The 12504-nt window shown below is 41.4% G+C and overlaps 1 protein-coding gene across 1 annotated transcript; it reads right to left on the reverse strand.

Moving 5' to 3' along the window:
- Positions 1–508: 508 nt before the first annotated feature.
- Positions 509–5521, reverse strand: LOC103715029 (60S ribosomal protein L5-like). The gene is made up of 9 exons (XM_008802533.4): positions 5406–5521; positions 4241–4310; positions 4058–4149; positions 3830–3956; positions 3663–3742; positions 3458–3574; positions 1899–2033; positions 1002–1171; positions 509–805 (listed from the first exon to the last, which is right to left on the reverse strand). Exons 1-9 carry the CDS (start codon positions 5406–5408, stop codon positions 682–684), a joined length of 918 nt encoding a protein of 305 aa, XP_008800755.2. The 5' UTR covers positions 5409–5521; the 3' UTR covers positions 509–681.
- Positions 5522–12504: the final 6983 nt, after the last annotated feature.

Raw genomic sequence — 12504 nt, forward strand, 5'->3', positions numbered from 1 at the left:
ACATCTCTAAATAAACCAATATATAATATTATATTGGCACATAGTTTTTTATAAAATATTATATATATCAACAAGAGAATAAAGACTCCATGAATGGGATAGATAGCTTAATAAAAATAAATAAATGAACAAACTTGAGAAGGAAAAAAATAGATACAAACTCCGTCAATAGAAGCCATCCTATCATTATTTGATTTTTAAGTTTTCTTTTCAAAATTGGAAGCGATAGGAAATCTAAAAATTAAAAGTCTATCTAACATAATATCCTATTCTATAGTGCCCGTCCCATATGATTTTTGTTTTTCTGCCCCAAATTAATATCAAGCACTCAAACAATATCTACCTTATAGAGATACTCTTCACCCCCAGATACTATATGTTCAAAAAAGATATCAGAACCGGCGATGGATATCACAAAACTGACCTGATATAACATCGATCAGAAATCATGATATTCTTAAAAGAATGTAGAGATAACCAAGCTATTTTAGGAGCAAAAATTTCAACCACCTCAGAACAAAAATTAAAATTCTCCTTTTTGAAAAGCCAAAATCTGAGAAAACTGTCTGACATCATAAACAAAAATTCAGTAATTAGGGTTTTCCAAGTTGGCTGAAGTGCAGAAAACCATAATAAAGTAATACAGATTGACAAATCTAAAGCCTAAACCCTGCTAAACTTTCACTCATCGTCATCTTCATCTTCATCTTCATCAGCGTCATCGTGGGTGCTTGCATTGAGGGCGTTCAATCGCTCAATGAGTCTGGCCTTCCTCTCCTCATAAGTTAGCTTCTTCAAGTTATATCTGCCAAGAAAACAAGTAAATCATTAGGAGTGGAAGATGGAAATTTTTGTAGCTCAAGAACCAGAGATTAGTTATATTCCTTTTTTTTTTGTTCAGGAACCAGAGATGGAGGCATGGGAGAATGGAGTCGCGCATCCTCTGAGAGGCATCATCAAAACCTAATTACTATGAAGGCATGTGGCTTTAGGGTCTGTACCTCTTGTGCTCCTTTGGAGGCTCCTTAGTGGATTTCGCCATTGTTGCATCTGCTCGAATGGCAGCATGCACTTTCTTGTATAGCCCTTCCAGGTCATCAGGCTCAATACCCCTTTGAATATATTCACTGAAATGAGTCTGGTACTTCTCTGGCTCATCCTCCATCAGAATCTGACACCATGATAAATAGAATCTAATTGGAGTTCACTGATAAAACCAAATCTCCATGAGACTAATTATTGTAAGTCCTGGTTTATATATGTGTGCTATATATGGAAAAGCTAACCGTGCACAATCAAGCACAGAGAAACCTTTCTTGACATAAACCCTACATGCTGGCATCAACAACATTAGGATCAGGCATATTCAAGAGGGTTTTGAGTTCAGTATGTGCCGCATGTAGGTTTTTGCCTACAGATAAATGTAGGTTTAGACCACTTTATTATGACAAATTGATAAAGAAAACAACAATTATGCTTTACAGTATGACATGAACTATCCCCTGAAAGCCCAATATCATAATCCAACACCAACTCACTGCCTCTGCGCATCCATCCCGCCATATATATCCTATATACATACCATGAAGGCATGAACCATACAGAATACAAATAGATGGATAAAATGTCCAGTTAGCATAATCTATAACAGCATAAATTCACAACAAATTCCTTCAGCCCAGCCTAAATCCTATGAAAAGTAGGAACAAAAAAAAATATCGGGCAGTTTCTTTTGGTATAACAATAACTGTAAAAGAATGACAAAATAGTTGTACTAGAGCCCTAATCACATTATTCAAGGATTGAGCTTTAGAATCCAGAAACTCTTATGGGAAGGTAAGAAAGAACAAGATAGAGAAAATGGAAATGAAAGAATAAGGCATTAAACGAATACTGACCCTCATGTAAGAAGCAACATGACCACCAAAAATGTATTTTCTGTGAACCTCTGCATCAAGTTGTTTTCCATCCTTATTGAAACCAGCAAACCTCTTATCACTGTGAGGGATATCCAGACCACCATCTAATGCTCCCTGCAGTTATTTGGAGCCAGAATTTAACCAAATATGAACAAGACTCGGCAAATCTAATTACCATTTCCACTTCAGGAAGCATCATTGCAACTCTAATAAAGGCGTCACTTATAACAATGCATTAATTTATCAATACAAAAAGTTAATATATGAAGAAATACCTTTAAATGAATAAGGATAAAAATTATAGAAATAATATAAAAATTATAGAAATAATATAAAAATTTAAATCTTATAAATTCTGGATATAATCCTAAAATACTCTAAGAGTTACACACAGTAACTATCAAAGTTTTATCACCAACAAAGGTGTCAAATAATCTATATTTCACATGAAGTTGAATCACTTCCCTCCATAGATATTCTGAGAAAAGATCGGAACTGATTTCAGCTTTTTTTTGGTATAGTCCTTGCCGAAATAAATTTCAACATTAGACCTTGCAAATGTGACTCAACGCAATCTATATTGACTTGATCCTTGACTCGAAATGTGCAAACCTAGATACTTGCATCCTAGACAATTCCACTACTTGATATTACCATGGAACATCAATTTCAAGATGTGAAATACTCTTGCCTTATAAAGCATGTTGCATGATTTTAATTATGTTGTCATTTCCAATCTTCCATAAGGTGGCCATTCACCAAAGCCATTGTATTACTGTCATAATGGTTATATTGGATCATGGTGAATGACACAAAGTGCAAATACCTACAGATTTGCATCAAATATTGTAATCTGTTAGTACATGTTAATAGCTTTTGGCCACACGAAAGATTTTAAAACTTAAAAAAAAAGATACTATGGAAAACTATACATTTATTTTTTTAAGGCAATATTACCATAAAACTTACATATAGTTACATAAAAATAGACTAAATTATTCTGAAATCCAACATGAGGAAAGAAAAAAGATACTGTAAAGGTTAGCCTGCTACAATAACAGCATTACATTAGTCAGTGCATATGTGCTAGTCATTATCTATATATCTATAGATGTGCAAGACCATAACGGAGCTGCCAAAAAACCCAATACATTGCTGCAAAATTTTGACAGCACCATTTTTTCACGTCGACAAATTTTAATTTTCTAACAACTAACAATATTAAATATGATTTCACATAAACAAAATGTTGAAGAGAATGTTGAAATTTTGACAAAATGAAACAAACAGCAAAAGCAAAGCATCTCTTGTCTAACCACTTGGTGTTCCTTTGGGTTGGCCTTGCACATCCATTTACTTTTCATGAAAACTCAACCAAATCTTTTCATCCTACCATGATTTTTTACCACATCATGCAAACCAAGCTACACTACTTATAGGATCTGCTAGTACTTATTTTTCTACATGATCATGTTGTACGAATAGAAAACTTACTAGCACAACAGTTTTGTGATTAATGAAAGGAGAGATGGGCAAACCTTAAGACAACCAAATACACGATTGCCTGTTGTTGTTCTGACAAGGCCAACATCAAGGAGAGCACGGAAGGGCCTCCTGCTCTCAGCAGGTTCAACAGAAAAATCTTCACCAGTAGCCTGCCAACAAGAAGTATCATCCCGCATCTTAGTCATAGAAGGTGCCAAAAGCATACTCATCCGCATTTCTGAACACAAAATGCTATACCTCCACATTTCCCTCATATTCCTCATCCATTTCAAGCATCTTCAGAACACGGCGAGCAAGGAGAAGCCCAGTACAATAAGCTGGGTCCATGACAGCAACCATAAATCCTCAATAGGTTAGACAATCAGATAAAGACAAAGAATGCAGACAATAGAGAGAAAAAGTACCTGCAGCATAATTGGTGAGACCCACTTCAAGCCCATATCGAGGAAGTTCATGGGAATAAGCTGCTGCAAGGACCAAATCACCAGCAATACTTGCAGATATTATTTGTGCAACAATATCTTTGTTCGACTAATCATATAAGACATTAAGGATTTACAAGTAATTGTCATTAATAAAAATAAAATAAATAAGATAAAATAAACTGTTGCAAACATGTGGTTTATGGATACAAATCGAACAACAAATCGATACTTCGGTGTGTTATATTTATTCTTGTCCTGATTTATCAGTCGAATCCTTGCACGATAATCAGTCTTTCCCTCTGTTTGGTGAAGAAAGAGGAAGATATCAGAAATAGGATAAACCAAGATAATGTAACAGGAGAGAATTTAGAAGTAAGAATACGATAATACGTCGTCTTCTCTTAAACTTCACTTGAAAACGCTTGGAGTAAGCCCTAGTCTTCAGGGTTTTCACAAAGGCCTGCCCATCACATAACACGTACGGCATAGTTAAGAAAAATATGAAAATGATATTCAATTCCACATGTCACCAATACTTCTTATATCTAAACAGATAAAGTATACCCATAGAAAACTAAAGTAGAACTCAAATAATTATTATGAAAGATAATCAGCAGCTATAAAAACAAAAAACCACTTCATTCACTAAAGAATTGAGTTGCAACAACTAACTAATAAATACTAAATAATTATGAGTAATTCATGCAATTCAGTATGAAGTGATCATTGTTGTATATTTGTGTTATATGTCAACCTAACAGATAGCCAGACAGGGTGAGAGTGTCTGAGGATGATAAACTTGAGAACCGAACATCCCAAAGGAGATTGAGAACTTACATTTGTGTTGTGTAACGAATATGATATTAAGCAACAAATACGAAGTTTTGCAAGGAAAATGTTTCAAGTACCAAGTTAAAACAATATCTGGTCTTAAGGTACATTAGATACACGATAGATGTGTTAGATAAACAAAATAACAAACAACATTTTATGAAATCGATTTATAGATATTAAAAAAAAATATACACACGCATGTATGTACCTAGATGTCAATTAAACACGCAAATTCGTGGCAATTAAGAAAATAGAAAAAAATAATCATTTTGAGTTGAGATCCTGAGGTTAAAAAGACAACCACGGTTTTACACCACCACCGCCACCCAAAAAAAAAAAAAAGAGACAACGACGGGAGTAAAGATCGCAAAGAAAAAACTCCAGTTATTAAAATCATATTCAAGTGCATATATACATGTCAAAACCGTCAAGTCAACTGTACATCTGTAGATCTTATAGATCAAAATCGCCACGAAATATACTAATAGAAGCATTCTAAATGGAAAATGTGCTCGATTTGTGATCCAAAGCCTAAAAAAAACTAAAAATCTATCCAGCAATCCTACAATCAGATATTACATATGCGTCGACGAAATGAAGCGTACAGCAAGAAAATTTGAGACAAAAATTGCGAACCCTAGATGTTAGATCAATGATGAATCGAGTAAAAACTCTGGAAATTCGGGTGCGAAGAGAAGAGCGAGAGATCCAGGGCTCTTACCATGGCGCTCCTCCTCTTCGGCGCTCCGAGCTGGGACCTTGGCGGCAACGGAGAGGAGAAGACGAAACGCTTACAGGAGCGGAACTCCGCTCGGGTTATAAAGTATAAACCCTATCAGTCAGATCGGACGGCTCTGGTTCCTTCGCGGAGACCGACGGTCCAGATCATTCGCATAACGGTTGGGGGTGTTTTAGTAATTTAGTATCTCATCTTATTGAGATGCCCCCCGTCAGGGGGTAGTTCTAAATACACCCCCCCGATTGCTCAGGACACCCCCCAAAAATTAAAAAAAAATTAAATACTCTCTACACCCCCCCATTTGCTAAGGACACCCCTAAAAAATTTAAAAATCCTAAATTACCCTTCACCCTCCCCACCCCCTCACCTAAATTGCTCTCTACACCCCCCAAACCCCCCCCCAAAACCCCGCTCTTCCCCTCCAAAACTCCACTCCAGCCGGCTTCTCCCTTCCGCCCAAAAAACTTCGCCTCAAGCACCTCAAGCACCTCGCCGGCGGCCAAACCCCCTCCGTCTCCCCCTTCTCCCTCGCCCAAAACCCCCCCGTTCCCCCTTCTCCCTCTCGTCGCCGGCATTCTCCCCTTCTCCCTCTCGTCGCCGGCATTCTCCCGGAACCACCTCCCCGGCCATCTCCCGAGCAACGAGCACCTCGCCGGCGCCTCCACGACCACGTCGAGGTAGCTCCCCGCCCCCCCGCCTCCAGTGCTCCGTTCGGCACTGGATCGCCGAACAGAACCCTTCTGTTCGGCTGAACAGTGCCGAACAGAAGCCCTCTGTTCGGCAACACTCAACCGAACAGAAGCCTTCTGTTCGGCTGCACGGTGCCGAACAGAAGCCTTCTGTTCGGCTGCACAGTGCCGAACAGAATGGTTCTGTCCGGCTCTGTGCAGCCGAACAGAAGCCTTCTGTTCGGCTCTGTGCAGCCGAACAGAAGCCTTCTGTTCGGCACTGTGCAGCCGAACAGAAGGCTTCTGGTGCCAAATCGCGTGCCGTGCTGAATTTTGTGCCGAACATTTATGTATGCAATTGAATTATTTTCTTTGATATAGCCTAACATTGAATTTCTATATTTTCAGACATGGATCCCCGTCCCGCCAGAGTTAGACCTACGGCGTCAGCTAGGAGACGTCGTGCTAGGATTGCTTCTCCCGAGCCTGCTCATATGCCATCGGACTCTCCTGAGTCAGAGCATGATGATATGCCCGCTAGGGGCGAAGACGATGAGTCCGTTGGACCATGTCCAGGAGGTCCAGAGGATGAGTCCGTCCTGATCAGTTTCAGGACGCATATAGCAGCTTCCATCTGGAGGCAACAGGTATTGTTTATTTGTTATAGCATTATATTTTGTTTATTGATGTTTTATAAAGTAGTAGTAATTATACATTTATATTACAGGAACGAGCTCCACTAAAGTGCATGAACCATACTGCCAAGGTTGGTGAATGGAAGTGGTGGTCTTCAAACCAACCAAATACCAGGTTCAGAGCACTATTGAGGCAGTCGGGCCTCGTAGAGTTAGTACAGTGCTCTTATCGATTCATCGATAAGATTCTGATTTCGGGCTTCGTAGAGAGATGGCAGCCCGAGACGAACACCTTCCATATACCATTTGGCGAGATCACTATCACGTTGGATGATGTATCCGCCATTTTAGGGATTCCTGTCGCAGGTTCCTCAGTATCAGTTTCTCCTGAGAGGATGAGTGATCGGGATGCTGAGGAGCTACTTGTGGAGTTGTTGGGGGTGTCAGCTGGAGACGCGCGTCAGGAGGTACTGTCATCGCGCGGTCAGTCTGTGAGGATGGAGTGGCTGAGGACTCAGTTTCACTCTGTATCTGATAGAGACAGGCAGCAGAGGATAGAGTGTGCAGCACGAGCCTATTTGTTATTTTTGTTAGGCTGCACACTCTTTGCTGATAAGAGTGGGACCAGGGTGCCTATAGCGTATCTGTGTTTACTGCGGGATCTGGATAGGGTGAGCACATATGCCTGGGGTACAGCTGCCTTAGCATATTTGTATCGGCAGTTGGGGATTGCGTCGAGGTCATCAGTGAGACAGATCAGTGGTTATATGACGCTTCTGCAGGCATGGATTTATGAGCATTTTCCAGCACTCAGTCCTCACCCGTCGCTCGAGTATACTGATGCCAGTCCCCGCGTGCACCGCTGGATGCCCGGTACTCCATCCCGTACCACGATGGACCATTTAGTGGTTCTACGTGAGTCATTGGACCTTTTGAGCATCGATGAGGTACGTATCATATTACCATTTGCTTGTGTTTGTCAGTACTTTTAATATGCGATATAGTATTAAACTGAAATGGACCTTTTGTTTTACAGGTTATTTGGGATCCCCATCATCGGCTTCGGGGAGATCGCCCATATATACCCGTCGCATTTTTTAGTGGCTCCATCAAGTGCCTTGATATCGTAGAACCCTATCATCCAGAAAGGGTTCTTAGACAGTTTGGTCGTATTCAGACCATCCCTCGAGCGCCACTAGCCCCTACGCGAGCCAACAGAGGTTCCACAGCAGGCTCGTACCGGATACATTACTCCTATATGGATCAGCTTTGGGAGCGGTGGGAGGACCACGTGCTGAGCCAGGCGAGCAGGAGCCACCCAGTTACCCGGCCATCAGACAGCGTACCGGGATACATGGAGTGGTATCTCCGTATCACGCACGTTGCAGTTCAGCCTCCTCATCTGCGCTCGAGTACTCATTCTGGAGCTAGGGGAGGTCATGATGATGCTGACATGCACCGGCGGCGTAATGCAGCTGCACTCGGTATCAGTACCGACATTGTACGGATGGGTCCCTCAGAGGCTACGTCACTAGGTGCCGGGCACCTATATGATGCTATTTCTCAGATGCATCAGGTACTTCTGGGTGATGAGCCTGGCCCGAGTACAGCACCCTCTCATTCGGATCCAGGACCCTCTCATTCGGACGTACAGCAGTACACGCGTCGACGATGGCGTCATAGGGATTGATGATGGAGCCTTTGTAATCTTTGTAAAGCCTTTGATATTAATGAAAAATATATATTTTTGGTACATTTACGTGTAATCTTTGTAAAGCCTGGCCCGTTCTATTTTACACAAATATAACAGTGCACATAACAATCAATCTAACAATGCGAAGACAGATATTTTTTGATTTATATTGATGATGGAGTTTCACAGTACATGACTCTAAGAGGCCAAAAAAATTTACAACTTTCAAAAATTGTACATATATAAATAATCAATCTAACTCTACTGTCTCGCTAATTATAACATTAGGTGAGATGCTCTCTTTGAACTGTTGAATCCGTGCTTCATATGAATTTTCCCATCCGGTAGCACAAGGAAGATGATATTTTCGCCAGTTGGTCGCTACTGGCGGAACGGGATGTCCCGGCAACAAGAACACCTTCAAAATTAGAAATAAGAAAATATTAATAGCTACAAAATTATAAATAAGCAAAATTAAATAAGCAAAATTAAATATTCGCAAGTGTTGTGAACGTAGTACCTCAACAAAATGATTTCCATTTACGAATCCGATAGCGATATCTTTGCGGGATAGAAGAGGTACTGGCACAGAACGGAGAGGTAGGAAGGTCAGACATTGTTGCAACGAGAGATGGTATAGGACAACATTATAGCAGGATGCTATAAGATGACCCATGTCCGGCATAGTCATCCATCTGTCATATGGTGGACAATCATCATAATATGATAATGCATGAGTGATCTCAGCAATCGTCCCTTCCACACCATATAATGTGCGATAGTGGTCCGAATGACATTGCAACTCTTGCAATAAATCCTTCCTAACACGCACCCAGTCATCTTCTCCAAATCCCAGTAAGTCAGCTATTGCCCTAGTACGAAAAACCTGCAAATAATATCAAATGATAGAAAATATGTAACAATGGCAGAACATGTCCCGTATCGGCACATCTCGGCACGGCACGTACCGACATATCCCGTATCGGCACATCTCGGCACGGCACATCCCGTATCGGCACATCTCGGCACGGCACGTCCCGACATGTCCCGTATCGGCACATCTCGGCACGGCACGTCCCGACATGTCCCGTATCGGCACATGACATACCGGCACGGCACAGACCGTCCCGTAGACGTTGTGATACCTATTGTAAGGAAATAAATATTTGGTACTTACCTTTTGCTTGGGCCGTCTCTTTTGAATCTGAGTAGATGGATTGCGGATGGTAACTTTCTCAACACCAGGTGAATAACTATCCTGTCCAGATAGAACCAACTCAAACGCAGACGGGTCACGTCGAGTAGACGTATCAACCTTCAGTGAAGCGCGCCCACGTGAACCGGTCTTCCGTTTTGCAGGCTCTAAAAGAGGTGTACTATCTGGACTTGCAATCTCTCGTAACTTCTTGATCATCTGCAATTGAGAAGCCCCATCTAACTTCTTGAATCGTAGCGCAATCAAATCTAACTCTGCATCACAACTCAACTGAATTGGCTGCACGGGGGGGGGGGGGGGGGGTAGGCAGAATATCAAGTTTCCTCCAATGAGGATCTATGCAGTCGAGAGGAATGGGCCGACCTTCCACCCTGTACCGCGCAATCTGGTGAGCACATGGTATACCATGTGTGCGTCGAATAGCGCACCCACAATTTGAATCATCAAATCCAACTGAATTGGCTCGTTTCGATTGGGCGAGGACATGATTTAACGCACTTATAGATATGAAACCTCGCAACTCTTTGAATTCAGCTGGCTTGAAGTTGTGCTGCACTACCAATAAACTCTTCTCCAATGAGGCTTTAACGGAGCTGTGCTGCAACTCAATCAATCCATGTATTCTAGTCCAAGATGACTCGAAACTTCCTTGGCTTGATCCAAGCTGCTTTTTGAGCTTTGCATGTGCACTCTCGACCCTAGTAAACAAATGAAAGTTAGATATAAGAATTGAGGCAAATTAAAATTAAATGAGTCTTTATTTGTGATACCTATTTGTCGTCACATTTCCGTAGTGCCTGCATGTATCAGTCCACGCCGCAACAAATCTTTCCTTGTATTTGCTCAGCCAAGTATCTGACACATACTGTAGTGCATCTGGATAGGTACCGAACTCTCTCTGCAGTGCACTCCAGCGATCATTATACTCGTCTTCCATGGAGGACAGCACTAGTACATTCCAACTCATAATAAATTTATCCCATTTCTCCTTCAATTCGAAAAATTTTTTGCACTTGGCCAAAACATTCCTACTAATATGCCATCTACATAATAAATGTCTAGCAGTAGGAAATACTCTATGAATTGCATTCATCAAAGCCAAGTCTCTATCTGTAACAATCAACTCAGGCAAAACATCATCAGCTATGACACTGCGCAATCTCTCTAATGCCCAAGTATAGCTTTCTTCCCCCTCAGAATTTAAGTATACAAAAGCAACTGAAAATGTCATGTCAGTAGATGTCACCCCCACAATCTCTAAGAGCAGAAGACGATACCTATTCGTCTTGTACGTGCAATCCATTATCAACACACGGGGAAATGCACGGAACAAATCAATGCTGCCAGGGTGTGCCCAAAATAAGTCATGCACAACATCCGTATTAGTACAATTCCTATGCCACTCAATATATTTAGCCTCTGATAATTTACCTAATAGATGTTGCATTTCAGACCTCCCGGCTTTCTCTGCAACCTTAAACCGTTGACGTACATTGTAGATAGTCTTGATAGTCGTAACATTGAGGGCATCTCTTTCCTTCAATGTGGATAATATGTCCTTTGGACGAACCAAACTCTTCGACATATCCACTAACAATTCCGTCTCCTGCTCAGATAATCTCCCTGCATATGAGTGCCCCTCCAGATTCTCTGCAGCGGGATGATTGTGCACTCCACATACGACCAGTAATATCCAATCATCCGCAGTATCCAATTTCTTTCCTCTTAATGCAAAAGGGCATCCACACTTCTTTGTCCCACAGGCAGTCTTTATTCGCTTTTCTTTTGTGGTTCGGTACGTCCCACCCCTCTCACAACCTAACGTAATTCTGGGTTTCTTAGAAATGGTACCTGCATCGGATGATTTGATTACAACAACAAAACCATTTCGCCTCCCAGCTTCACGACACCAATTACACAAGTCCTCTCTACTCTTGAAGATCTATACATTAAACAATTTATGTAAGTACACAGTTGTAAAAATAGCTCGCTAAACTAATACAAAATTGCACAATATATTATAATACCTCGTAAGTTGTAAATTCGCTTGTGTAATCCAGTACAAATTCTGATCCAATTATACTCGATTCGGTTGTAGCATAGCCCTACATATAAAATAATTTATCACCAAGAATTAATGAATCAGAGGAACTGTTCGGCACAAAATTCAGCACGGCACGCGATTTGGCACGAGAAGGCTTCTGTTCGGCTGCAGAGTGCCGAACAGAAGCCTTCTGTTCGGCTTCAGTGTGCCGGACAGAAGCCTTATGTTCGGCACTGTGCAGCCGAACAGAAGCCTTCTGTTCGGTAGAGCGTTGCCGAACAGAAGGCTTCTGTTCGGCACTATGCAGCCGAACAGAAGCCTTTTGTTCGGCGATCCAGTGCCGAACGGAGCACGAACCGTGAAAAAAAAAAACTTTCGAAACAAGGTGGAACACGTACCTTTGCGGCCGATTCTTCGTCCCAAATCACTAGTTGCTTGTCCATGCTTCGAATGGGGCTTAAATCTCCTTCAAAGATCGCCTAAACGATGTAAATGGATCGAGGGGTTTAAGGGGGGTTTGAGGGGTGGTTTTTTTTTTCCTTTTCAAAACGAAACGGAGGAGGAGACGGAGGAGGAGGAAGGGGGGTGTACTGAGAAAATTTCAAGGGCAATATGGTAATTACACTAAAGGTTAGTTTGGGTATTTTCTTTTTGGTTTTTGGGGGGTGTGCTGAACACTAAAGGTTAGTTTGGGTATTTTTTGGGGGGTTACAGTAAACTGTAATGCTGCGGAGCTCCTCATAGAATTTCTGTACGGGATATGCTATCTATCTTCAATTAGGCCAATGAGAGACATGGAATTAACTCCATTATCATCTAAAACAT

The sequence above is a fragment of the Phoenix dactylifera genome, chromosome 14 (genome assembly GCF_009389715.1).
Source record: "Phoenix dactylifera cultivar Barhee BC4 chromosome 14, palm_55x_up_171113_PBpolish2nd_filt_p, whole genome shotgun sequence".
Taxonomy (NCBI): Eukaryota; Viridiplantae; Streptophyta; class Magnoliopsida; order Arecales; family Arecaceae; genus Phoenix; species Phoenix dactylifera.

Coding starts and splice junctions, on each gene's coding strand:
- LOC103715029 (XM_008802533.4), bottom strand. Junction 3,957..4,057: donor ATCGATTTGTTGTTCGATTT/GTATCCATAAAC, acceptor TTATATGATTAG/TCGAACAAAGATATTGTTGC. Junction 806..1,001: donor CCTCCAAAGGAGCACAAGAG/GTACAGACCCTA, acceptor TTTTCTTGGCAG/ATATAACTTGAAGAAGCTAA.